Source organism: Andrena cerasifolii, chromosome 8, assembly GCF_050908995.1.
Source record: "Andrena cerasifolii isolate SP2316 chromosome 8, iyAndCera1_principal, whole genome shotgun sequence".
Taxonomy (NCBI): Eukaryota; Metazoa; Arthropoda; class Insecta; order Hymenoptera; family Andrenidae; genus Andrena; species Andrena cerasifolii.
The window spans coordinates 8,812,790-8,840,676 of NC_135125.1; the positions used below are offsets into that span (position 1 = coordinate 8,812,790).

The following is a 27,887-nucleotide window of genomic DNA, read 5'->3' on the forward strand; positions in this document are numbered from 1 at the left end:
GATAGAGAACACAAGGCGGAACGACATTACTTACGTGTTTTATTTCGGCAAAAGTGCCTTTTGTTGTATATATTGTATATTTATATATTAATCGCTGTACGCATAAACCATATACACGCATTCCGTAGAAATTATGTACAATTGAATTGCCGCTTCCAGTGAGCTCGCTTTATCAGTATGATTACCAAGTACAAACGCAAGAGAGACAGTAATTACCATATGCGATAAGAGAGAACGTAACCGCGAGTCGTTTACACCCTCGCTTCCATAGAAACAGCTCGGAGCGCCGCTTGAGCATAAGATTGTAGCGCCAGACAACGGATGAACGAGGGGGAGGGACCGCGAGCAACGAGCTCGACGGAAGTAAACGCGTTATCGGAACAGATAAGTACATCGAACGGGGCCCAAAGCATAAATCTCCATTTGCCTCGAGCTGCGCGCGATACGCCTACCGCGCATCTCGCCGCTGTTACAATTAAGTCGCTGCGCGAGAAAGGGAATGTTTCGGAGCTTCTCATCGAGCATCACTTGCTTCTGGTAACGGTGCACAGTTTACCGCGCGAAACGGGGGGAGTAACAATACGGCGGTGTCGCCGCAGAACGGAGCAGGTGTCCCTTCTCTTTAACCTACACGCGCGCGAGTAACAAAAGGAATAAAGTCTTTCCCTCTCGCGGTGCAAGCGTGCCGGATGCTACGCGCAGAAGGCAGTCACTGTTGGCGCATTCAGGGCGGCCGCGAAGTAATTGTTCTTGTTTCTCGTTCGTTTAGCTGCAACTCGCCCGGCAACTGTGCCACTGGAGATTCATCCGCTCCATACTTCTCTACCAGAGGCTATCACAATTCAAGGGTTATTCAGATCATAGCGGGACGCCTTCGCCGCGCTCAGACCACGTGCGTTATACCTGTCTGCAGCAGGTTCACACCGTTCCTGCCCTCGACGTCGGTCGACTCGATCTGCTCTTTAAGTAACTCCAGTTCCCTTATGCCGGACACGGTCACCTCGTACTTGTGAGCGACCAGGCTCCGGTAGAAGTGTATCGCGAACGCGAGGAAGATTATTAACACTGGTATCAGTACTATGCAGGCGGACCAGGCGGCCACTTGGGAGAAGTCGTAGAACTTCACCCAGCAGAGTATCGCGATCTCCAGTAAGAACAGCAGAAGGCCCAGCAACGTGGAGAACGCCCACGCCACTTCGATGTACCAATGCAAACGTTCGTGGGGCGACTCGTGCACTAGGCTTATGCTGTGCAGGTTGCAAACCGCCTCTATGTTCGGCAAGATGCATGTGGATATCATCAGGGCCAGCATGTGGACCGCCACCAGCAGCGTTGTGCAGACAGCGAACGCGATTAGCATCTCCGATGGCACCTTTGTGTCGGAGTTCAGCTGCACCTCCACCATGGCAACCTGTAACGCCAGAATTAGGTAGCTGTTAAGGGGAGAAGTCCGTGTGAATCGAACGAAAGATAGGAACTTTTTTTACTTGTTATAATGTTAAATAAAGTACCCCTAAAGTTCCGAAAGCATTAGCGCATTGGTATCTTTGCAAAAAATTCCTAAACATTCATACAAAAATAAGCCGTTTATACGGGCTTCTCCCCTTAATACGAAGTCTGTAGTGATCTAGATAACGCGAGCTTTCTTTTATGTTTCTAAAAGCTGGAGCATTGAAGCTTAGGGAATCAAACCTCGGGCAGTGGCGCGCCTAGGATTTAATTTTTAATATTTTTAATGCAAATTCAATGAAATTCTTTAGGTGATTATAAAAATGTATTTAAAGAATAAAAATCGAGTTTTCTTTTCTTTTTAGAAAGCCTCTTCCTTGGGGGTATTTTGACCTCCCTCCGGGTGCGCCACTGCCGTCAGGGTCTGAAGCCCTCAGGTGAGGAACCGAAGACCACACCTGGTTTACCATTTCTAATCTTCATTCTTTATATACCTCACTTAAGACTTTACACTTCTTTTAGTCGCTCGTGATTAATTTGGCTGGCAGTAGATTTCATTACTCCATTCGCGTTACCTATTAGCCGATCGCGATGACCAGTTGCTACAAAGTAAAAGTAATGTATACCATGGCGAACCCGGAAAGTAGGGCGGACGTCTTGCTCGATGCTTTGAGTTTCGCTCGGCTGAGCTGAAGTTTCCTCCAAGAGAGATAACCCGGTGTGTGAAGGCCATCTCCTGACTGCGACATTTTTGACTGGCGGGCAGAAAGAAGAGATGCGAGGCAAGTTATTCGAAGCCGCGCAAAAAGCCGACCAACAGCGAACGATCGTATAGCGACGGAGTAAATACACTTAAACCGAAACGCTGCTCGGTAAACTCGCAGCACTGCCTCGGCTTCTCGCGAGCCCGGCCAATTATACGATCCAATTTAAATCTCACTGATTCAGATTATCAAGCGATGCAACGCGATAACGCCGGCTAATCGCAGTATCGCGCAAAGCCAATAGGATAATTTCCAAGAGGCATCTGTCCGGTTAAACTACGCGATACACCAGTTTCCAAATGTGTTCGCACGCACTACAATGTGTCGGGAAATTGTTATGCGCGCGATGGACTGGTAAATAAATCGTCCAAGCGAAAGCAACCGAGGCATGGATACCATTGGAGACTTTGATTACACGTGTGGTGGTCGGAAGAAGCTTCAAAAAATTATTTTTATTAGGGGTGGGTTTGAAGCTAATGTTCAAATTCTTGAAACTCGGATTCAGAAGTTTGTAAGGCTTCGAAACTCCCCCAACTTGGAACGCTGATTCCGTTCTGTAAGTATAGCAACCCCCTGAATGAAAATTATGGCGCTAAAGTCGTTCATCATGTTTTAAGGATGCATCGGACCTATCTTCAAAACGGTACCAAGTTGATGAAAATTTGTGAGATTGTTCTCTTTAATCTTCCTGATGTGCTCCACAAATTTTCAACGAATTCACTGAACGATTGCTGAATTATAACGATTTTAATTTGCTCTGATTATACACGTACTCTTATGGGAACAGACGATGTTGACAGATAAAACTGCTGATAAAGTGCTGAAGAAATGGCACCAATGTTTTCATTTTTTTTGCACATGTAGTATATGGATAGATGAAAATATCTGCCGAGTTTCAATTGTTTTCACTGCACCGTTTTAAAGAAATAAATTATAACTTGAGAAAATTGTGAATTCAGGGCATTTTCACTGTCAAAAGTTTAGGAAATAATGCTTGAAGAAGCGTTTGTAAAGTGAAAAATACCTATCTAGGAGTAAAAATAAGACCCCAACTGTCGTTCGAGTTCCTTACATCTAGATTTACTATGCGTAATACGTAGGTAATCAAATATTACAAATTTTATATACTTTTGTCTAATATTGTACGTCCGATGCATCCTTAATCTCTCCTCCGACCACCATAGTAAGTACATTAAGCATATCCAATGGTATCTTTATACTATATTCAGAGTACAAGAATTTTCAAACCGGACATGGAATCATAAATTCATCATTAAAACTGCATCCGTATAATTGCACATCCGGCGGTAATCAGCGCTCGGCTAATTGGCGATCAAGCTCCGCTATAAACAAGTAAGAAACAGAAACACGTACCGAGTGTGTGGCTAGGAACCAGTGTGCCGAACCGGAGTAGAACCCTGGCAAAAGGTAGTACTGCCGTGGGTCAAGAAAAACCCAACCGGGGCGGTGAACGCGAAAGGACTCGCGCGAACGACGAAATTAACGAAAACCTAGCAGGAAAGTAGGGCCCACTAGGGATCGACACGTCTGTCTAACGAGAAAGAAACAGAAACTGTTTAGTTTAAAGGCACTCCTGGCTCTACATAAAATTCTGCTCGCGCGGTAATAGCCATCACTCATATCGCTTCTCTGTTGCAGATTAGAGGCAGCCTTGTACACAGGATACGCGATAAATCAAGTCCTCTGGATCCATGATTCGCCCACGTAACGATTTCGTCCCCTTTGCAACGCGATTGCTTCGCGGCTCTGAGCACCGCTCACGCTAAGGTGTTAATGTATCCTGCACGCCCGCTGGTTTATGTAAGTAAAATGCGGAGAGGGCGGGGCAGAGGTTGTTAAAGCGAGGATAGCCATCTAGCACATAATTGCCGGGACAGAGATTACGGTATCATTAAGACCGGCGCACTTTAAACAATTCCAGATGGATTTTATCCGCCCCGAGTTTCCAAGGATTCCAGCTCTATGCAGATCACTTCGACTCCCTCCTGTTGGACGCGTTTCTATCGCCAGTCTAATAACGAGCAGCAGGGCGAGACTTCCGGGTAACGATAAATGAGACGCGCAGTTCCAATATGCATTCGTGATGGATGGCAAAAGAATAGAAGCAACGGCTGCTTAATTGACCCCCGTCGGTGGGGTTCAACTGGAAGGTAAGTGCAGCTGATGCGCGTCCATTTGTAAAAGGAATTTCGATAAACAAAAGAATTACGAACCACCTAGAATTATTCCACGGTCCCGGCAGAACCAACTGAACCCTCTCCACACCACTGTCTACCTCAATGGGCCCCACCTCTGGTCCCCGCGCACCGCGCTTTCGTATAACACAGTCCCGCTACGCTTGGCATGGTCGTGGATCAGTTAAAATGGCCCCAGAGTCCGGCACAGTAGTCTCGTTGAATTTACAAGAGACTCGGGAGCTTGCGAAGCGTGGTCGAGACTGATCGCAGGTGGTAGCAGTGCACGGGGCGCGATAAGAAGACACGCGACGTAACGATAGCAGGCGTGGCGGGATAAAGAGGATGCGAGATGGCACGGAGCGAAAAGGGGCGACAAGGGGGAGCAGCCCGACCTGACAATCGTGGAACCGCTTGTGGAAGCAGTGGCCGTCAACGTTGCGCAAGTTTGCGCGCTCCACGTGTACGTGGATCGGCAGCTGCGTGGAGGGGAGTACCGCGCCGCCCTCCGCGCCAAAAACTGAATTCCGTCCAGTGCTTGTCGACCATACGGACATCAGGCTCGAATCTTGCGTGTTTCTGACCAGCGCTGGAACAGAGACAAGAGAAAGGACATTAATTCCACGCCTACCGATCACCAGCTCAGAGAAACAAACACGAAGGGGAGGGTGGATAATTGACCTCGAGCCGGGGTCAGTCTGATTTCTTGACCTGCGACAACTTTCGATTCCTTTCACCGTTTTGTTTTGTACCTTTTATCGTTCGGAGGATCGATGGCTATAATTCATATGCGAAATGATTGTTATTAACAATTTGTGCGACGTCGGCGTCTTTTCACGCTGATTTGTTCGGGGAAGCTACGACCGTGGTTTCGAGGAAAACGCATTTAAAGTTTTCGGAATGTTTTGATATTTGAAAAAAAAATTGTATATATTATTCAAAGATGTCTCTATCTTTATTGAAAAATTTTTATCGATAAAAGTGTTTTTGTCACTTAGAAATAAATTCCCAAAGATGCGATATTTCTTAACCTGGCCAAGGTGGTCTAATTCCTTAACAGGGCGGCTCATGAGCAGTTGTCTCCTAGGCCCCTGCACAGAAGGCCCTCGCGGGCCCTATCTCCAAAAAAAAAAATATGATTGGGTACAGTTATTAAAACACTACATTTTTTTCGTACTACTACACTTGGCCCCCGTTTTTAGTAAACTACCTGTTCCTTTTCCCGAAAAATGGGCCCCTGCTCAGAAGGCCACCTTAGGGCCCTATCTTAAAAAAAATTATGATTTTAACCAAACACTATATTTTTTCTGTACTACTACACTTAACCTGTTTTTAGTAAACTACCTCTTCATTTTCCCCCCAAAATGGGCCCCCCGTAACGTATGCCACCTGGGCCTTTTTTCTTAAATCCGCCACTGCTTGATGGGCCATTTCCCAAAATCCTGCGCCGCTGGAATTAACTGGATTAATTCATTCTAACGGAATGCGAATGGCATCGTTGCCACTCGTAGGCATTGATTACAAGTGGCGAACCCGTTGACAACGTTGGTATAATGGGGGCGTTGCACGCACAGCGTTCTGTTCCATTTGCGCGCCATTACGCAAATGATACGTTTCCCGCGGTCTTCAATTCGATGCCAGCGCCGAATGTCGCAACGCACGCGGAAATAACGCCTCTCTGTCCTGCACCATTTCAAAACAAACGTCGAAGTGATTCAGAAGATAGTATTTTCGTTGGGATCATGGGTCATTGTACTGGGCGAAGTAGTCACAGATATATCGTTGCTAAAAATGAATCTGCGGTTAGAAAGGTAAGGTTTTGTGTAAAAATAGCTGGAATTAAAGTCGCCGCTGCGAAGTGGAAAAAAGGATCGCGGATGTTGGGTGATATCGATAGGGGTACTAATGAAATGATCGATAAAGCAGGAGCGGAGGATTGGGAGCCAAAATTTGCACGCCGAATCGTGTGGAAACTAAAAATCCTAATGCACAGCAAAATAATTTTAACCCGTGACTCATGTCAACCAAATTCAGAAGCTGGCGAGCTGCATCTAGAAACCAGTTTTTTCGCGCCACTGTGCCTTTTTAATTTGACCTTGATGGTCCACCAGGTTGGAACGAAAAACATCACTGGAGATGGGATATACCGTCTCAGCGATGCAAGGCCAACATACGACCGAAGAGTACATTCTTTTCACCCACTTCTGCCCACTTTCTCACATCGAGATGTAAATCTACAACCAGGATACGTTAAACCATCCTTGATTACATTACCATTGAAAAGTGGCATTGATAGTAAATTATCATAACGGGTGTCTAGACGTCATTAAAAGTAGCATATCATGCATTAATCATCTTCAAGGCGAGAATTAGAAACCATTATTTCACGAAGGCAGAATCGATTGCATCCGAAGAAATAAAAATCACATTCTCAATGAAAACTACTTCCATTAACCAAACATCGAAGCTAAGCATTATTATGGCTTTCGCGTAACACCTACGCGTCTATTTCAACGTAAGATCCGTTTTAATTAGCTATTCTAGGAGGAGCGCGAAAATAAAGGCGATTTTAATAAGCCGCGTCGAAACGGTGGAGCGAAAAAGGTTATTCTAGTTGCACATCTATGTGTACACCGCTTCCGCGTGGAAACGTGACTCGTGCGCCCGTCCAATTCCATTCCTCTCTTCCTCTTTCTTTTCGCAAAAGCGCAACGAATCGTCTACGCTCGCCGCGACGGTCGCGGCTAATATCATTTAGAGATACGTGCCAATATCACTAAAAATACAGTGGACGGAGCAGAGTGCGCAGAGGTCCCCGTGGCGGCTCGGGTACGGAATTAAATCGCGATTAACAGGGGGCCGAAGAGCGGGCGCGATTCGTTGCCGGTGACAAAATGCTATTACATGTGTCTGATACCGTTGACGGGCACCGCGGCGCGTCATCGTGAAAACAAGGATGACCAATTGCCCGGGAACCTTGCGTCGCTATACTCCCGTTACCTACCAGCGCGATAAGGAGAAAAAATCACTTAAAAAGGCTTCTATCTAATGCTAACATAGAAACAGGGTAGAACGATGTAATATTTTGCTAATTGCTATTGGCACCTCAATGGACGAGGTTACTAACGCTTAAGACGTTAGCTCGAGGGTACTCCACACGTCGAAAGAAATAGGAATATGTGGCACGAGTAGTGAGTATCGCGGAGTGATTGTACACCAGCGATTATATATTTACCATTTTGCAGGCCCTGAGAGGAAGGAGCAGATGTGTGTGCGAACTCATGACGATCCACGCACTGCTCGCGATTTAGGGGAACGAAGACGGGAAGAACGAGCTGGGATCGCCGTCAGTGGCCACAAGTAACTCGCGTTAATCCGACATCGTGCTGTTGGGAGATTGGGGGGAACGATGCACTTCGCGTGGGACTGAATCGTTTCGAATGACAGCGATGAGGAACGCGTAACATCACTCGTTCGTGGACAGATGTGTACTGAATACGACATACGACGCCGCGCCGCGACAGCGCCTCCGTGTGCTAACGACCGATGGCGAAACAACCCGACAATCGCCGACCGCGTTCGGTCATCTGTGGGTAAGCTGGGTCGGCAGCTGAATTCGCAATAAGTGACGTAAGTTTGATAGCTTTTTCTTTTCTAACAATACAGTACACTTCTGTACATTGTTATGATAATTAAGAGAGTGTTCGTGTTCGCAGTAATCCTTGTCGATTGATTTCGTAATCGACGTAGGGGTGTCGTTTGTTTTGACGAAGAATACGAACGAGATCCGCACGCATGTTTAACGGTCTGTAACAAACCTCGGTGCATTAACGAATGTTTCTAAATGATAGAAACTGTTGGATTGGAAACTACATAGACGAATACAAGACAAATGATAAACACTGATAAATATTTTGTTGGAGAACTATAATCTTGATTAGCTCGTAATTTGCGATGGTCATTGTTTTCCTGCTAGGCGACTCGACGGGTACAACTGATCCGTGTGTAAGTACGTGCACGACAGATTTCTTCGAATGCCTTGCGAGATTTCTTCCTGTTTAACATGTTCGAGGTATTTTTATTTACTTGTTGTGATGGTAATTCATGCATCGCTTCTTTTCAGGCTAGTATTACGGAATTCGTGTGTACAAGGTTCGAGGATTAGCGGAGACAGGCGCCTAGATTCTTAAGACGCTGTGGGTCCGTCTCTTATAGCGGATTACTATTCTTGATCCCGTGAATAAATCAGTGTAATGGGAACAGGAGGCTTCATTAGTCACCGCAGGCGAACAGTGTCGCGTTGTAGCCCTCTCTCTCATCTCCAAATAAGATGCTCCATAAAATATTAATGAATTCAGATTTATCTACCGCCATACATTCCTGGACGCCGAACAATTTGCAATTCTCGTCCTGCCCAAGGTGTTTCGAGCTCCAAGTCGAGGACTATTAAAAGTACAGGCGGTAGGTTATAACAATGAGTCGAGCAGATTTCGGTTTAATATTTTTTCTCGCTTGTTCCAAGAATAACGGGACTGTAAAATGTCGACGGGCATGCAACTGCACGTGTTGGTTGAAGAATGGGCGAAACTACAGATCGCGGTCCAGTTCGGAATAAATTTATCGTCTGTTCAACGATCGAGTTAGTTATTTCACGTTTATGATTTATATTTTAGGATTACCCAATAACCGGCTAGTCAAAGTTTTCTTTAAAGGTGATATTGCTGTAAAATATTCCAGAAATTAAACTACCAGGCTGAACTGAACTCAGAGTTCCCAAAATCTCAGCGCCGGGGCCCAATATTCTCGAAGTTCCTAAAGTTCAGATAATCAAGCTTCCGAAAGACCCGAGCGCTCCAGCAACGAAGTTATAAGATCCTCGTGGAAGCGGTAGCGTCGCAGACGCAAGAATTTTCGCTGGGGCGAACCGGGACGCAAAGTGGTCGGCTGGTAGGTAATTTTACTTAGGCTTTTCCTCGTGGCAGTGGTCCAGGACGCGGCCACTTCTATCGAGAAGAGATGCGTCGTCGTCTGTTGCAGCAGTCATGGTCAGGGCACCCCTAGCCTACTTGCTAGTGGTACCGTCTGGTCTATTTAAAACTGCCCACGGTGAAGATTTACATCGTAAGTCCCTCCCCCGCTGCTAATTTTCGATCGATTACTATTACTAGGCGCCTGATTGTATACCACCAGTGGGACTACTAGGATCGTAAATCCCGGTTACATTCATTACTGTTTTCTTTGAACATCCCGCGATCTTGTGTTAATAAACTGAACCATCGTAAAATCCTCTTCAGGCCGCGCGGAGTTTCTAAGAATTCTAAGAAATCCAAGCGTCTTTCGAAGAGAAAAGTGAGAGATATTTATAATCCTCTACTCAGTAACTTGAAACGTAACTAACCGCTACTTGCTTCCGAACATCTTTACCATTCTTCCGAAGTTCTGGCCGTAACGAAGTGTTAAATCGTCCAGCGTGACAAAGGAACTATCGTAGTGTAATATTCCTGTCTGTTTGTTACGTTGTCGCTGTAGCCTGGGCAGACTTAATTACTCGAGAATGCTTGGCGAAGAAGGAAGTGTGATGCGCGACGAGATAATCGCAATGAACCGCATCGCGCCGTTAAACCCATTATCTCCGAGCAACGTTGTCCTAGAATCTCAATTAAGAACGCCATTCGAGGCGGGGACATGTTTTCTTTAAAGAATCTGTTTTCCCAGCACTCCCTGTTATCGAGATCAAAGGATTCCACGGTATCGGAAGTCCTTATTATCTGGATCTGCGTGCACGTAACCAGCTACTCGCATGTATCCTGTTATTACACGCGATACGCCGACAGTCTTCCAGCTTGTTTTATACATTTCCCGATCCACGGGAAACAACATACGGTGCGGATAAATTTTCCACTGCACAAAGGGAACTTCTACCTCAGAGATTCCTGCCGAATCGCAGGGAGCACAGCTGTGAAGGTATCGATTTACGATGTTAGAATTGGTTCGATGAACTTTCCACTTACGGGGACCATTTTCAGCTCGGCGACGACTTTCCATTTTCATGGCCATCACATTAATGAATGACGGTGTTACGCTGCTGTTTCCGATATGCCGTTCCATCTACACTGGCAAGCCATAGTACCTATGCGGGCTCTGTGGTTCCTTGTAAAACGGTACGGTAGAAAACGGACACGTCCCCTCCACTTTCTCGGACCTTTGTCGTTCGTGTATTCACTTTTATCTTGGAGGAGCTCACCAGACGTATCGAATGGCGCACTGGCGACGAGGAATTCGGTAACGCATCTCCGCGACGAGAGTTAATTAATTCGCGGTCATCGGGAAACTGGAGCGCACGATCGAGATTCCTGGCTGCTTGCGGGCGAGAACAAGATGGGAAAGCTGGACACGCGCGGTAGCTGCGCCACGATTTCTATCGCGAAATGATGCTCATCGCGTCATTCTCCTCCCTTGCATCGATGCGACACTTTTCTCGACGCGGGAGAATTTATTGTAACACGAAGCGGACACGTGGAGGATAAACTTTGCTGGTGCGCTTTGTTGTGCTCGGCCGAACGCGGAGCGACGCCGAGTGTCCCGTTCCTGCGTGGCCGAGAGAAAGGTGGCTTAGGAACCAGAACTTTCCTACCTCCCAACGCTTCCTTCTACCCTGTGCTTTCCGACCGTCGCTTTTCCTGGAAACGGGGATTGGCTCGGAAATTTTCGAGCATCTCGCATTCGACGCACGCGCCCCCTATAGTTATAGCGCTGATTTAAATCATCTGATAAATCAGGGTTTCCCAACCTTTTTTTTTTAATCCTACTGTACTAACGTTTCACAAGTTCAGTGAATAATGCTGTTTCGTAAATTCGAGGTGCTTGAAAATTAGGTTTTGTCGGGTTTTAAAAACCGTTTTCTTTTTATAAATTTGTGAAATTCGAAAACCAGTTTTATATACAAGAATTAATATGTAAAAGTGAATTAATTATTTAATTAAAAACGTTAACATTTTGACTTGGAATCGCTTCGGAAACAAGCAAATTGTAGTAGGTTAACAGTTTACTGTAAAACTAATTTTCATGAGTTCATATTTTTGGAAGAAAAATACTAAATCAAATGATTTATAATTTATATTTTGTACGGATTTTAGTTATTTTTTTTTTTATTTATTTGGTTTTGTATGCAGTGTATTTTATTGTGGTATATTTTTGTAATTCCATAAATATTAAAAAACTGAGAATTTTAAAAATAAGTACAGATATTTACTTTCTATTTTAATTATATTTGTGAAAATTCGAAAAGCGGTTTAACCATTTTTTGGGGGGAATAGTGGAATTCTCTATTGAAAATAGAGTTGCATTTGTGATCCGTGGTTCGCTTACTACTCTTCGCGAAGTAAACGTGAAAGTAATTTCTGCAATTAGGTACGTTGTTTCTAGTATCGAGATAATAATAGTCGTTTCTTAAATGCGACGTAAGAGTGACTATTGCGGGTCATCGTCTTTAAGGTGTAAACAGAAACGCACGAAGATTTGTTTCATGTGTACAATCTAAACTGAATTTTCTACATTTAACGGCACAAGTTCCTTACGTAATTAAAAGTCGGGAGGTATGGCTTCCTCCCGACCAATTTTACGCTCCGTGAATTTCAAGATAAAAATAGTTCCCCGGCGAATTATTCCAGGAATATAGAAACCAACATTCGTTCATACGTTACCACGTTTCCGTTATCGCAAAATGTAGTCGAAGGTTACCAGAAAAATGTTCACGTAATACATACAGCGTGTCTATATAAACATCCATAGATGTAATGCAAGCGCTACAAATCGCTTCACTTTCGACGTTGGATAAACAAATTCAGAGCTGTGGAAATTAAACAAGTTGCGAATGGAATAGCACATCTAGAACGTGACGAATAAACACGAGTCAACAAAGCAACGAAAGCGGGCAGCGCAAATGAATTCGTGAAGTCTTTGACTTATAACAAACCGTCGCGTTCGAAGTAACTTCGCCGAAGGTTCATTATTTCCCTCTAAAATATTATGGAAGTTTACAGTGCAATCCTTGCAGTTCTCGTAACGCCACGAAACAATAAGGATGAAGTAATAGAACGCGGCACGAGGGAGGTGCGAAGCATAACAAATGAATGACACGCAAAGGTCTCATCTATAGCGCTGCCTGTTTTGCCAGACAACAGGTGAAGATGGATAAGCTCATTATCTTACAGCAGTTGTCGCATAAACTGAAGTACCGACTTATTCCCGAGGATAGAAAACTGTTATCCTGCTTTATTCAGTTTTAATTGTTACCGTGTATGGGTAATTCTGGACTGATAATATTGGGTGCGGCACAGATGTGATAAAGGAGCTCATGTATTGAATTTTGGATCTAGAGTCCCCCTTGTATTCAACATTTTATGACCTTTTAATCTCACTAGCTTGCATACTTGCAATTGAAAATACTTTTCATCGTGATAATCCATGAATGATTCATTCAGTTCCGTGTTCGCATTGACTGCAAATGTTTCACTTTTTTATTCAAGCTGAAATGGTTTATTAACATGTCTATTCGTATTGAAGGAGAGCAATGACGATATGTGCAAAACGTCACTCAACAGGTGATTTACTTTAGTAAACTAACAAAGCCAAGACACCGTGCTGATTTACAAAATTAATATTTTCCGTACGAATCGAACGAGAATTAGTACATGCTACCTACAGTGAATCTTTTACGCCGGTCAATATCTTTACGAGTCGCACAAGGCGATCGCGTTCCAAAGGAGCATAAACACAGCTGCGTAGAGGACGCCGGGCAGAGGCCAGTGGAATTGTCACTGACTCGCGTATGAATGAAGATATTATACTTGAATTTTATTCTCGCTTGGGCTGAGGGTGTTGAAAATATTGTTTGGGATACAATCGTAAGTGGTACGTCGCGGTTTCCTAGAGAAAGGAATTCCAGTGGATGTGGCGAGCGTAACCCCATCTCTCATCAAAGCTAACTCGCTGTCCCCACCACGCACCGCGGCGTACTAGCCGCTCACGAAGGGTAGTCATACGCACTTTCGCATGCTTTCGCAGTCATTCGATTCGTGGCAATCGAACCGAAAGGATGTTTCTCGTTCGATGTATGTACATTACGGTTCGAGATCTAACCCATCGACATTGAATCGTTTTACGTCGCTCTTTCACGCTCCATCACGGCTTCGATTTAGCATTTATTAATATTCATTCAGTCTCGATAATAAATTCACTCGATGTCGCGAGAAATATTTCACTAATTGTGAGCGATAGTATATAATAGTAATGCAACTAATGGATCGCACACCCACTAGCTAAAATTACCAACAAATGAGCGTCCCATACAGAACCTAATTAGTAATCACATTCCTTCAAGTAACTTTGCTTAGATTCTCTCGCGTAAGCCCTAAAAAACTGCTTCTGTCGCTTGTTTGCGCAACGTTCACAGATCGAACGTTTTACAAAAAGAATCCAAAGAAAGTAACGTAATTAAATTCTGCTTTAATGCATCGGACGTGGTAGAATAAGTCTCCGATCGCAGCAATCTCTCCGCGCTGTATATAATTACTAATCAGATCACATGTAACGGTGTAATATAATTATTAGTTATACATCAAAATAGCTGCGATCTGTTTTGCTAGCTCGTATGATAATGCGTGCTTTCACAGATGCGATATAGGGTGGACTGAAGATTTTCAAAAGTTTCTTCGAATCAAAGATGACGGCATTTGTTATCCTTCTTCCCAAATGCAATATTTAGTTGTACACTCTACCACCAATAGCGTTGTGATCTTATTTCATCCTGAATCGATAACGTTGCACGCGACATTGGTAAGGCCGTATAGTGTCTCATTAGTAGCGAGTCCTCGGACAAATGAAAATTCACACCATATGTTGGGTCTACTCTATATATCACCTGTGATTGACACAATCAAAGTTCAATCGTTTTTCTGTTAATCTACTATTGAATTAAGAAGCAACTTAGAGGAATCACTTACACGACACGTCCTCGATAATCGACGAGCCCAGGCAGCCTCGAAACTAGCCAACGCGTTCCGTTATTCGGTGTACTTCCCTCCCGAAATCTGTGCCGGCACAGGTTCTCGATAGCGTATCGCTCGCAGCAGATCTGCATTCTTTGGTGCAGCTACAACCGGCGGTCACGGTTGCGCGAGCCACTTACTTCTCACAGTATTTAAGCACCGATCAATCGAAATTATCCTCTAACCAAACTACATTTATTTTCTGACAGGGAAACCCGTGCAAAGCCCGCGTGCCACTTAACATCCTAAGCCATGTCTGAGGCGAGCATGCACCAGGGCTAGAGATCGATCGAGGTCGTACACTAGCGACGCTCAATATTTCCTACATAGTAAACGGACCCGCCACTAGATGGCGCGGACAGTGTAATAAAACTGGCGCAGCATTTAATTTCAGCCTCCCCTCCACGGAGGAGAACCAGGGAAACCTCTTATAATAGAATTATGGACCTTGTATAAATAGATCGGGTGCTCGAAAACCCTTGAAATTATCGGGCTTGCGACTTTACATGAATAGCCGATAAATGAATATCCCGGCTCACAGGCTGAACCATTTATTTCACGTTTCCCTGGTGCCGGGCGTCGGGAGGCTAGAATCTTTTTAATTCAGTCACGGTCTCGTGCGAAGCAACGGGATACGAGCACTGTAAAGGCGCATGGGTACAGCGTGAGGTGTAACGAAGCCGCGAAACAATGCCACGCTACAGCGTTTACTCACAAATTCGGGCGCAATCGAGATTGCCCAGTCTCGCGCCGCATCGTTCCCAATGAACGCTGCACTCCGCGGAGGAGGAGGAACTCATCCCGTCGGATGACTTGAATCGAATGCCTCGCGTCGGACGGAGGACGATCGGGCTCGATCCCCTGATCGATTTCCGCTCCCCTACGGTGAACCTGGACGGAGGAAGTGGTGGGGTGTCGCGGCACCGAAGCGCCGGCATCGAGAACAGCGGTGAACACCGAGCCGTCACTCTTTGGGCGCCCGGTCTGCGCGCAGCATTCATTTTTAGTCAGGCATTTGCTCTCGAACTGGAGCGCGGTCGCAAGACACCTGTTGCGTCGCAAAGTTGAGGCGCGGGCTCCCCCCTCCCCGGAGCAGGCAACACGCCGCGCATTAAACGTGGTCGACCGTGTTATGATTTGCTTGTTTCTCGCGTGGAACAGAATCGACGGAGCCGTCGATCCGTTTGCGAAGTGAAACGACTGTTCGACCAGCGCCGCTGGCTCGTCTGCGGAGTGTGACAATCGTCGACGGGTCTTTTTGTCGACTCAGTGAAGGAAACTCGACTCCACTCGGGTAATGTCCTTTCGTACGCGAAGATATGCTTTACTATCGGTACGCGCATCGGCGGAAAGACTCTGCTCGATCGCAACGCACGATTTGCTTAGTGGGCTCTCGCACTGGTGTCAGAGTCGAAGTATTTAGCTTATTTCGTCCGTTACGTGGATTCTGTTTGCTTAATGGTATCTTAATCTGCCGTTCAGCGTAAATATTTTTCTTCTCGGGGCAGTTACTGGTACAGGTACTGTCAGTTTTCGAGAATAACACGCAACTCGAATGATACACAGGAACGATGTTTGAGGTTATTGCTCGTTAGAGTCGCTGGAGTTGCAGTGACGTTTCCTTCTTGCATTGTGTATCATAGCGAATTCGGCAGGCGCTGCACTGGTGCCAGAAATTGTCGTGCGTGACTTTGATTCCCGAAGTTTGCATTCGTGTTGTGTTCTGTGACGTTGCAAGTGTTCCTGAGAGCATTTAGCTCGATGGTTATTCGGTCAGTAAGATTTCTCAGATTAAGGTACGAGCTTAACTTGTTATTACAGTTTGCGAGGAAGCAAGGTTTTCATACACTATACTCAAGCATATTATCAGAGATACTAGTTTTTAATTAAGCCATATCTTTGGGATCAAGTTGCTGTTATACGCGTCAGATGTATTCAAATCATCGGTCGTGTATTACAATATGAATTAAATAATATCTGTTTTATTGCGTTTCCAGTGATATTTCTCGAAATAGAACAGGAAGTAATTTCGAATAAATCTCCATCGATCTGATCACAGTCAGCGTACCTATACGATACATGTCGCAGTCCAGAAGCCAACGTAAAAGCTATAAACTATAAGCACTCGGGCGCGCAATAACTTTTTTTGCCCCGTTTAATCTCTACCAAGTTTTTATCCGCGATCCCGAGACACGTGACGCCAGCCAGGAAGAATCGTGCTCGCTGGCCAAGCGTAACGTCACAATGCAACTTCAATCGCTCGCCCCGCATAATGAAGAGGCCCATTATCATACAGCTACGCCACGATACAATCTATTACGCTAAATCGATAACACCTAACCCATTATTTCACCGCCGACGTTGGACTCGTTCTACGAGCGGTTGCATCGTGCCGCGAGGAATGATCACATTTGCATCGCCTGTTCCTAGCTGGGGAGAGGCCGAAAACGAAGGAGGAAAGGTTCGCGCGACACAGTGCCCGGAGCGTTAACGAGACGACGTGCTTTAGAACCCGATATCCCGCCTGTTAAGAGCTGCGAAATAGGAAGCTGTCAGCAGGCGGCGGAGTGCACGCGGTTACGCGATCCCGGCGAATGTTGCGGGAAGGACAATCGATACTGGGACCATCGGAAAGAAGCAGCGGGACGGAATGTTGAAGGCGGTGAATCTGGCGGACGACCAGCGGTTCGCGCTGATGAAAGTAAGTGCTCGTTCGATTCGATCTTAAAAAATTCATGACCGCCCCACGGGTCGGGGTCAGTCGCGCCGTCATCCGCAGGAAAACACGAGGCATCGGGCTCGTTCAACGTTCTACGGTTGAGAAGTGATTAAGGAGAACGAGATAACAGCCTTTGTTGGTTGCTCGGTGCAAATATGGCAGGTTGGATTCATAGAATATAAGATATTATTATTATTATTATTATTATTTTTATTATTATTATTATTATTATTATTGTTATTAATATTATTATTATTATTATTATTATTATTATTATTGTTATTAATATTATTATTATTATTATTATTATTGTTATTAATATTATTATTATTATTTATTATTTTCAACGGGAAAACCTTTTAGTATACAAGAAACATGGAAACTAGTATAAAGTGATATGAGTCTGGTAACCTAATCTAGTAACCTAAGCAAAAGTGCTTTCGCACCGGGGACAGTTATTCGGAGGGTCGACTGAGTACTTTGATTCCTGATTATATTGGTTTGCCGCATCCATAGCTCTATTAATGGGATCAGCTGTGTAGTTATGGTACCAGGCACCTTAGACAGATACAGGTAGGTATGGTACCAACTCTGAATGGTAGATAGTTGCGTTGGAAAGAATCATATCTTAAAATTTGTATTGTATATATCGATGGATGGAGAAAGCTTAATATTATGCTGGTTATATACGTGAACAGGAAAGTAGCTTAAATTTGTAATCGGGTATTAATCAGAATCTACAGGTAGTCCTCCAAAACGTGGCGCGACTTGCTCGCTTATAAAATATTACGTTTTCGTACGACGAAGAACGGGTCGAACGCTGGAAATATTCGATCAGCGTCCAGTCTCTTTCGCAATACTGCCGACGAGAACTTAGGCGATCAGCAACTTGTACGTCCACTTTGAATACGGCGCACGAACCTCGGAACCTGGCGAATAGCTTAGAATAGCATTACGTAGTGGTCGTCTAGAGTCTAGGCGATTGACGAGCGATTTGAGGGGTCTCCCTTGTGTGACGACCTGAAAAGAAGGCGATATTTGGGATTTTAAGAGAAAACCTTATATTATATTAATTGAAAACTTTATGTGTATATCTGCGCGTATTTGGACAAAATTTAAAACAAATTCAATTAAACGTGCAGCTCCGAGCTGCAGGGCAATAACCAGAGCGCTTAAGAAAAAAATCTTTAAATATAGCTTCATTTTTCGGCCGTTCAAAGTAGAATGACCGCTTGAGAAAAAGAAGTCTGCCCTTTAAACGTAGTTCTGTAAAATTATAAGTTTCCGCTTTTTTAAAAAAAAAAATCGCCTCTTTTCGGCCTCCTGACTAGGTAAAACCCTTTAAGTAAGTGGCGTCGTTCTACAACACTTCTATTAATCCTCCAAAGAACTTCACTTTCATAGAACGAAGGACCACTAATTCTTTTTAAAATTTTACAGGAAAAATAGCCGTGCTCCTGCCTGACTGTACTTTTTACTGCAGCAAAAAACTTTGTCCCTGGCGTGTACATTAACGAAGCAGTAAAACACGAGGAAACTTCCATTCCGCGTCGCCGGTGGAATAACAAAGTTCAATAATTCGCCTCCGCGGGACATTTCTCTTCTCGTTTCTACCCAATCGAGCCTCCCATCAGCCGCGCTTATTTATCTCCGTCCGTTCGAACCGTAATTAAGCTTTCACGTAAGTAACGTTCGACGGGGAACGCGCGGAGCTCTTCCTCGCGTTAAACCGTGCGGCCTAGAGGGAGCTTAGTTTTTAGCGCCACTTTCGTCGCCGCCGAGCGTGTCATTATCCCCGAAGATTTCTCCCCATGGAAATCACTTCGACGGAAGATCGCGCAGCACCTTTCGTTCTCGCGATTTCTTTTCTTGCCGCCACTCGCCGAGGCGCTCGCCCCACCGCGCGTTTTTCACGGGATGAACAATCGCCGCGCTGTTACGCCGCTAGATCGTCTTTGGCGAGCGAAAGAGGACGGCGAGCGAGTAAAACGGCACTTTCTTTACATACCCCGTCGCTCGGGCACACGGTTCGGAGGACGAGCCTCGGCCGTCGACACACATCGTGGATTTGGAATTCCATCGATCGCCTGGCTTTTACACGGAGCCGTGGGACGGCTCGTAAAACGAATTTACACGCTTGCTTTCGGATTGTAACGGGGGGAGCGGCACGCAGAGTCTTGTTCATAGATGTTCGGGGCGATTATCGGTGAAAGCCCTTTTCGAAAGTTTTGGAATAGCCGAACTATTGATTCGTGGAAGGGACACCAGCGTCGCGCATATTCGACACGCGGTCCCATCAAATATGTACATTATTGATGGATTTAATTAGCATTCCGAAGCTTTGAAGGGAATGTTAATGACAAGGGGAGGGCACCATGTGGTAGACACCGATTTTTATGAGCCTTGGCACGATGGATCTATGTCGAAAATAAGTAAATAGGTGTCCGAGCGTTTCTGCCAATGGGCCTAGAGATATTTGCGTGGAAATTATTAAAAATTTCATAGTGGCCGTGGGGTTTTAGTGGGTAAAAATCACACAGTGCCTTGGCGCCCCCGGGGAATTCCCTTCTGAAGGCGTTGGGGTGCCTTTTGAAGATTTTTCCACGTTAAAAAAAAACTTTATAAATTTTCTTTTATAAATTTTTTTTTTATAATTTTTTTTTAACTTGGGGAAATCTTCAAAAGGCACCCCGACTCCTTCAGGGTTGTGTGGGATTTTTACCCATTAAAACCCCACGGCCACTATGAAATTTTTAATAATTTCCATGTAAATATCTCTATTATTAAGGCCCAGTGGCAGAAACGCTCGGACACCTATTTACTTATTTTCGACATAGATCCATCGTGCCAAGGCTCATCAAAATCGGTGTCTACCACATGGTGTCCTCCCCTTGTGAGTTGCGAGGAATATGATTGACCTCTGTTTAGTTATCGGGGAGCGAGCAATAACGAGTTACGAGTAGTCGAAGGTGGAAGCAGGGAGCTAGAGAAATTTTGATAATCTCAATTTTTGTCCGCTCTAATGGTTGTCCATGAATGGAAACGTTGCGAGGCAGTTTGTGATAAATATCTCATAGAAAACGCGTGCCTAGGCTGGCCACCTGGCGCGCGCAATATCGCGGGAACTTTTAAGGAAAAAGAACCGGTTCGGTAGATGTGAAGTAATCGTTACATGTACATGCTCTTCTCACCTTTAAATCTTTCTTCCTCGTTTTTCTTCTTTCTGTTATTCGCCTCTGCGTAGGTCGAGCGTGTTCGTTTCTTTTTGCCTGGGGATGAACCGCGTCGTGGTAATTGGGGTTTCAGGAAGGGGAACTGACAAGGGAACATCCCGAACCGGAAAATTCAAAAAATTCTGAACCTTCGTGAATATATAGGGGATTTCCTCCTGACTGCAACGCAATTTTTGTTTGCTGCCCAAATTCACTCTAAGCGGGTGGAATTAACCCCTGAAAATCGGCTATTTTCTGATTTTATTTTGTAACTCGCATTTTGAAAGAGATAGGGAAAAAGTTTTAAGACAAAAGTTACTTCTTTTAATTAGATCTGTCAGTTGGTGAAAAAAATTATTTTACAGTTCACGAGTTGTAACGCAAAATCGGAAAATAATCGGATTTTCAGGGGTTAATTCCACCCCCTTAGAGTGAATTTAGGCAGCAAACAAAAATTTCGTTGTAATGAGAAGGAAATTCCCTACATATTCACAAAGTTTCAGAATTTTTCGAATTTCCGGGTTCGGGATGTTTCCTTGTGAGCCGCGATAACTGTCTGGTGAAGTGAAGGCCAGAGAGAGAAATGTTATGGACGATTAAAGACTGTAATTACTTAACGTCCTTGGATGTCCAAGGGGAATTAATCAGTCCCGTGTCAGACTTCAGCAAGGAATCTGATACACTTTCGGGCAAGGGCAAGCGTACTGCTCTGAACTGAGGAAAAATTCGCGCGAAAGCGAGGGCACGCGACTTAGCAAGCCTCGCGGCATAAAAAATTTAAAAAAAAATTAAACCCGACCTCCAAAAAATAAAAATGCACTAAGAAGTAAAAAATAATTTTTTCCCTTATTTAATCTACGACTCTCCATTATTTTTTAAGTCGACGCCAGATTTACACAGTGCAAATGACGAGGCGCCGACTTAACAAATATGAGAGTCGTAAATTAAATAAGGGAAAAAATTAATTTTACCTTTTAGTGGATTTTTATTCTTTTGAAGTCGGTTTTAATTTTTTCTTTTAATTTTTTTATGATTAACCTTTTAGTTTTATATATGTTGACCTAACATGCTGAGGAGATATGCGCGTACGTACATAAAATAATAATAATTAGGTGACAATAGTTTTTATTATTAACCAGAACTAACTGGCAAAATATTGGACCAATGTTAATGCAGCGTAGGATGGGACCACCGTGGCATCGCCCTCTTTCGAATAAAAAAACGATCATCAAAATCGCTCCATATGCTGAGGAGTTATGCGGGGACAAACATAAAAGAAAAATACATACGGGTCGAATCTATAACCTTTCTCTTTTTTGCAGCCGGTTAATAAAACGCCCGAATATTTCTCCGCAGGCGGTAAGAAACGTCGAAAGGCTTCTCAGAGAAACAAATGGCTTCCGCGTGGTCGCAGACGCGAAGCCTTGAGGCAGCTTTTCTATGAGAGCAATTGTGCAATTGTCGAGGCAAATTAGCAGATTCTGTACCTGCGGAGTGTGTGCACTGGCTGCAGTAGTCTGCTGCTTGGGTACTATAGATGCGCAGCAAGTATAATACAGGGGCGGTATTCTGTGAAGAAATTTGTGGGGTGATGGGAGCAATTATGCAATATAACTGCCACGTTACATAGAAGTACACAGTTACCGTGGTTGTTAACTTCACTCCGCGATTACTACGGCGCAGGTGCAATTACAGTTGCAAGACAGTGAAAGGCGATCATAGCGCAGCGTGGAATTGGGAAAGAAAACTAAACCGGAGCTATGCAATCGCCCTTGTTAAAGGGGGCAGTGCGTTATGTAAACTGCTAATTCATGCGAATTTCTGATTTCAGTTTAGGCGGTCGGTTCATAACATTCTGCAACCGCATCACGACGATCACTTTCTACTGCGCTGGCTGAGAGGTATGAATTCTTGAAATTCGTGGTAACCGCTCCGCGCGAATTTCCCAACGTCGCGTGCGTCAACCACGTGAGGCCGCTTCGAAGGAAAATTACAGCTCGAATTTATAGTTACTGGATAGTCGCTGAGTATGTGCGATTAATGTTTCCTTGATAAAGCACACCTTCGGCGGTGCAATTGTGCGCTCGGCATTGAAACGTCAGGGCTCAAAGTCAACGACAGAATCGCTAAACGGGAATCTGTTGCGATAAATGCGACTGCACAATGACTCGCGATTGATTGAAGTTCAAGGGCAGAGGTTTGTTGGAATTGTCGACCGAATTAGCCGCCGAACGGAGCAGGTCACCGTGACATTTTCTTTGTAACGTTTAACATTCACGAACGGTTATTCGCAATTAACCGCGCGCGATAAGAAGTTAGTGTCTAATTGCATGTTTGTCGACCCACGGATACGAGGGAGCGCAAAAACTCTTTGCATAATGGTTTATAATGTCACGAACTACGCACGCAAGGAGTCCGCAGAAATTTGAAAGGAAAGATTCGGAAAGTCTTGATTCTTATTGCAAAAGATCGCTTTGACCCGGCGATCGTTTGTTGCGAGATCTCACAGCTGGTGGATGATGTTTTTTTTTTTTCAGCTAGAAAATGGGACCCAGCTGCCGCGGAGAAGATGCTACGGGACGTGAGTATGCTTTTAAATGGTAATCAGGTATTCGATTCGCGTCTCTCCTTCTCGTTTCATAAGAATTACGTGGTGGAGCTGCTGGTATTATACATTCGGTTAAGCGGTCAAGTACATCAAGAATTTCATTCACCGCGGGCCCCTCGGAAAGGGGTCATGTAATTGGAAGCTATAAAAACTCATCTATTAATGTGGATTATTCAGATTTCTACAGAAACCACCTTAGAATACTTTCTAACCATTTCCATGACGAGATTCCTGAGATCAGCGTACCCTGTGCGGAATACTGGGTGACCCCTATACCGAACCACGTATTTTGAACGCCCATGAGCGTCGGCCGCACGCGGTGCTGGTTCACCGAGTACTTTACACTTTGCAGCTGATAACCGTTTATCTCAGTATTAGTATCTATACTGTCAGTTTCTTCCTTCTTTCATACAAGAATCAGTGTTCCTAAAATATATGCAAAATTTCTAACAGTGTAACTTTCCAGACTTACCTTCCAGTAAACTTATCTCGCTACCTATGCTTGCAGATATAATTGGACAATGGTGAACATTTTCAACGTCAGCGATTACGTTGATCGATTAATCAGCGTTACTCGGATCCAAGTGATAGGCGAATTCTGTCGAGAAAGTTTCGAGAAACACGTTTTCGATATGCAATCCCACAGTCCTCTTAAATATCGCCAGCGATCATCCGCGAAACGTTCAATCATTGCATGCAAAGAGACGTTCTCTCCGCTTCGATGACCAGCAAACAGCGATACTTTTCCGCCAGTTCATGGTATTTCCCGATTCACGCGTTCGCAATGATGCATCGCATTCATAGTGGGCAATTTTACAGTGTCTTTATAATAAAGCGTCGATTAACGAGCTTTCTCAATACCCACTTCAGAACGCAAAATTGTTAAAAAAAATATGGTATTCGGATGGTAATAGGCGGTTCAGCGAAATCAATTATTTGTCATGTAAATAGCGGCACAAGGCCTTATTGTTTGTACTCTGTACACCCAACTCTCATAGTCTTTCATAGCTCCGACAGCATAAGAAATGAAGATGAAGTAACGCGACTTTCGAAAATTTCACAATTCCGGCAAACCGAATTGCAGTTCGATTTCTTTAATTCCATTTGGGAATAGTCTGCTGGACTGGTCGACTCCAGATACAAGCAGAGCTCATTACGTTTCTTCATTTTCCTCCTGCATCTACAAATTGCAAAACAGGGGACTCGATAATCTATGCAAAGCTATCCGTGTCGTGTCATTATCAACTTCTATGATTACTGCTTCTGTAAAAGCTAGAATACACCACAGAGTCGCAGTCGAATGTTGTGATGCACTGAACGGTGTCAAAGATCTCTGAGTTGCCACTTTCCTCTTTTCTGGCTAGATCCCCGGAAGTTGCAACACATTAGTTGCAATCGTGTTCCCTTTCTCTAGGGAAAGCAAAGTTGGAATTAAGTTTCGCAACCCTGTCGGTGGCTATCCCTGTTGATCAGAGTCTGAACGACATTTTTCAAAGCAATACTGCTCTAGTATGCCACTTTCCTTGGCAATCCTATTGCACAAGGTATCTCATATTAATTTCTCATTCCGCTATGTTACTGCACGCTCGTTACTGCAGTCCATGGAGTGGAGGAAGCAGTGGGAGGTGGACAAGTTGCCCCAGTGGGATCCACCGCAAATCCTGAAGGATTACCTGCCTCATGGTCTGTGCGGTTTCGACAAAGACGGAGCCCCAGGTGAAGGTTTACTTATGTAGAAAGCAACAGGGACCTTTTCAACGATTTAACATCGTCGCTAATTTTTTGCAGTGATCGTGGTGTACTTCGACGCACTGGACATGTACGGTATCCTGCACGTGGTTTCGCGGAGGGACATGATAAAGGTCACCATAAAATCCCTCGAGGCTTATCTGCAATTGTGCCAGGAGCAGATGATGAAGCATGGCCCTGCAGGGGGCCAAGTGGTCGTGATCTTCGATATGCAAGGATTCAATCTGAGGCAATACCTGTGGCGACCAGGTAACACTCGCACTGACCTCGCGCGATTGGTACCATTATGCAATCTCGCCTTTCAAAAACAATTCATAACTCCTACTTCGCGCTCTACTGAGCCATCGCTGTTTTTTGGGGCGATTAAGTAGCCCGTGGCCTGTAAAAAGCCTGAACGTTTCGACGAGTGAAATGATTATATAAGATTAGAGTTTTTATACAGGAAGCTTAGGTCTGGAGAAATGATGGAATGCTAGAGTAGTTCTTGCTGGCCCCTGTGCAATAAAATCGTTCTAATATGAAAGTTTGATCGGTTTTTGTCACGGACGTGGATTTGACCTTTTTCAGCTGGCGAAGTCGTCATCACTTTAATCCAGATGTATGAGGCTAATTATCCTGAGATCTTGAAGACCTGTTATATTATTAATGGTAATAAATACTGTTTGTAATTACTGTAGTAACTTCGAAGATGTTTGTGCATTTTATGTGATTATAATTCTATGAATTTTCAGCACCGAAAGTGTTCGCCTTCGCGTTCTCGGTGGCGAAGAAATTCATGAACGAGTACACGTTGTCGAAGATTCAGATATACAAAGCTGACCCCGCCAAGTGGCAACCGGCGATATTCAGTAATGTTGATAGGGATCAGGTACCGGCCTTCTTCGGAGGCACACTTACGGATCCCGATGGTAACCCGAAGCTTGGAACGAAGGTAGAGATTTATTCTTCAGGATTCGTATTTAAATAGAAAACACATTTGAACGAATCGTGCCAGTCCTACTGAAACCTGTCTGGTTTGAATTGCATTCAGATTTGCCTGGGCGGCAAAGTCCCAAAGGAGATGTACGCGAGTAACTTGGAGAAAGATAAGCAGACTGATTTCACAACGGTGACGATTAAGAAAGGCGGAAAGCTGGAGCTTGACGTAGCAGCGTCTGAAATAGGGTCTTTATTGAGGTATGTAGATCGTTCATTGCAGAGTGATTTCTATATGTTAAATTACATAATCCTGAATGCGTTCAGTTGGGAGTTTCGCACAGAGGACCACGACATTAAGTTCGGCATCGTGAAGAAGGATACCAATGGGAAGAAAAAGGAGATTATACCGATAAAACGAGTAGCTGCTCACCAGCTAGATGAGATCGGGATTCTCACCTGCGAGACACCTGCTACGTGTGAGTGAATGGGAAATGATTAGACGAGCGAAAGATCGGTGACATATATTATCAGTGATTCCATTTGTTCCAGATTCGGTCGTTTTCGATAACACCTACAGCCTATTGAGAAACAAGAAAATTCATTATTCCGTGAGAGTTATACCGCCGGCTGAATCGCAGGAAGTAACAGCGACTACGTCATAATGAACGCGCTGGAGCGAGGGGAAATGATTGTATTATCAGCGCGTCGAAAAAGATAATCTTATATTACCATATCTTTTTTATTCACGTTACATCTAGATACCAAAAATCATTCCGCAAAGTTACACTTTGCTATGCCGCAAAATTTTACAATTTTATACAGAATAACTGATTTGCTCGTGTAATATTTTATTTCTAGCAGTTGCAGCTATTCCTATACTATAAATGTAAAAAGTTTATACATGCATTGTATTATATATATATATATATGTGTAAAGAAAAAGAACAAGAATGGTTGTAAAAAGGAACAAAGGATAGGAAATTCTACTAGGGTCTCTAGCAATAAAACAAATTTATAATAAACAACTTAGGATACTGTATTTATTATAGGGGGATTAAAGGATCAGTTGGTTGGAACTTTGTTAATGGAGTATACAAAAGTGAATTAATTAATCATCCTCGTCTGTGAGTAACATTTCAATGAGATCGAGTTTCGTGCACTCGAAACCTTCCAGGCGTTTTTGTGTTCCCCATCTTGCTAAAGTTGGCAGGACTTTCAACTTTGTGGTAAAGTTTGTCCGGAATGGGCAATTTGGGTCTTTCCAGCTGTAAGATAAGAAGTGACATTAAGTATACTTCACATTCATTTAAGTATAGAACATGAATTAGGGTGAATTTTGTTAATATACGTACAATGCGCGATCGCCAACTTCAACTACGACAAACTGTGCATTTTTGGGAGCTGCTTTTAATCCTTCCTCCATGAAAGGTTCAGCTGTAACAAAAAAAAAGGAAAGGCGATGGATAGGAACACTTTGATTCGAGAGATTTTACTTGAACCGTAAAATTACGTTAATCTAGGCTTATTGTAATTACCGATAACCTTTTTCTCCGGTCAAGCAGATGGTATACAGGAGAAAGTGAGGTTACGTTCGAAACAAACGATTGCATTTGAACATTCATACCTTCGACACAGTCGGGACACCAACTCTTTCCATTAGGAAGTTTCGTTCCAGTGTAGAGCACATAAATCAACTCGCTGGTTTTCAAATTTTTAATAAACTTTAAGAAATCGTCGTATCCCTTGACGGAATGAGGCACAACCATCTTTTACTCTTTCTTAATCTCTTTACTGCGGTACGAATATTTGACTAGTTCCTTTATTACTTTACGGCACGTGAGTGCGTAATGACTTCTTATCAGTTTTGAAACGGTGACACCCCCTATACGAGATACGGCTGATAGCTTGATGTATTAGTCCCACTGATAAGAGAAGGATTCTTAAATTAATATGTTTCAATATGTTTGGTATCGATTCGAACGATACAGTGGCAAACAAATTTAAAAGCATTGTCTTGTTTGATAATTGATACATTAATATTTATCTACATTTCCTGCAGGCATATACTATGTACCATCCATCATTTCTCTATATTTAATCCTCACTTCGACCAAGGAAAAAAGGAAACACACGATTATACTACAAACTACTAAGCCGTTCCAAATAAATCAAGAATAAAGAAACTTCTATCGTTTCCGACGATCGATTCATTTTGAATGGTTGA

General features: G+C 43.9%; 3 protein-coding genes and 2 long non-coding RNA genes across 18 annotated transcripts; 2 read left to right on the forward strand and 3 right to left on the reverse strand.

Moving 5' to 3' along the window:
- Positions 1–21: 21 nt before the first annotated feature.
- On the reverse strand, positions 22–15,458 carry LOC143372019 (calcium release-activated calcium channel protein 1). Of its 9 annotated transcripts, none has more exons than XM_076817811.1 (5): positions 15,173–15,288; positions 4,804–4,997; positions 2,076–2,204; positions 904–1,411; positions 22–832 (listed from the first exon to the last, which is right to left on the reverse strand). In XM_076817811.1, the coding sequence occupies exons 1-5, from the start codon at positions 15,255–15,257 to the stop codon at positions 804–806; spliced, it is 945 nt and encodes a 314-aa protein (XP_076673926.1). In that variant the 5' UTR covers positions 15,258–15,288; the 3' UTR covers positions 22–803. The 9 variants fall into 9 exon arrangements, with proteins under 9 accessions (XP_076673926.1, XP_076673930.1, XP_076673928.1 ...); XM_076817815.1 differs by lacking the exon at positions 15,173–15,288 and adding an exon at positions 14,413–14,849; XM_076817813.1 differs by lacking the exon at positions 15,173–15,288 and adding an exon at positions 10,420–10,546.
- LOC143372029 (uncharacterized) lies at positions 3,054–3,364 on the reverse strand. The gene is made up of 2 exons (XR_013086182.1): positions 3,329–3,364; positions 3,054–3,296 (listed from the first exon to the last, which is right to left on the reverse strand). It is a non-coding gene; the product is annotated as an uncharacterized LOC143372029 (long non-coding RNA).
- On the forward strand, positions 7,898–10,543 carry LOC143372028 (uncharacterized). Of its 5 annotated transcripts, none has more exons than XR_013086178.1 (4): positions 7,898–8,038; positions 8,125–9,355; positions 10,124–10,372; positions 10,435–10,543. It is a non-coding gene; the product is annotated as an uncharacterized LOC143372028 (long non-coding RNA). The 5 variants fall into 5 exon arrangements; XR_013086181.1 differs by having other exon boundaries at positions 8,125–9,047; positions 9,146–10,372; XR_013086180.1 differs by having other exon boundaries at positions 8,125–8,417; positions 8,532–10,372.
- Positions 15,459–15,608: 150 nt separating the features above from the next.
- Positions 15,609–26,688, forward strand: LOC143372017 (SEC14-like protein 2). 2 transcript variants are annotated; one of them, XM_076817806.1, is made up of 11 exons: positions 15,609–15,751; positions 16,888–17,158; positions 22,220–22,289; positions 22,926–22,969; positions 24,595–24,712; positions 24,785–24,994; positions 25,313–25,393; positions 25,477–25,676; positions 25,776–25,921; positions 25,988–26,139; positions 26,213–26,688. In XM_076817806.1, exons 2-11 carry the CDS (start codon positions 17,108–17,110, stop codon positions 26,323–26,325), a joined length of 1,185 nt encoding a protein of 394 aa, XP_076673921.1. In that variant the 5' UTR covers positions 15,609–15,751; positions 16,888–17,107; the 3' UTR covers positions 26,326–26,688. The 2 variants fall into 2 exon arrangements, with proteins under 2 accessions (XP_076673921.1, XP_076673923.1); XM_076817808.1 differs by lacking the exon at positions 15,609–15,751 and adding an exon at positions 15,954–15,977.
- LOC143372024 (thioredoxin domain-containing protein 17) lies at positions 26,554–27,730 on the reverse strand. Its single transcript, XM_076817825.1, has 3 exons — positions 27,288–27,730; positions 27,016–27,097; positions 26,554–26,928 (listed from the first exon to the last, which is right to left on the reverse strand). Exons 1-3 carry the CDS (start codon positions 27,427–27,429, stop codon positions 26,772–26,774), a joined length of 381 nt encoding a protein of 126 aa, XP_076673940.1. The 5' UTR covers positions 27,430–27,730; the 3' UTR covers positions 26,554–26,771.
- Between the last annotated feature and the right edge of the window lie 157 nt (positions 27,731–27,887).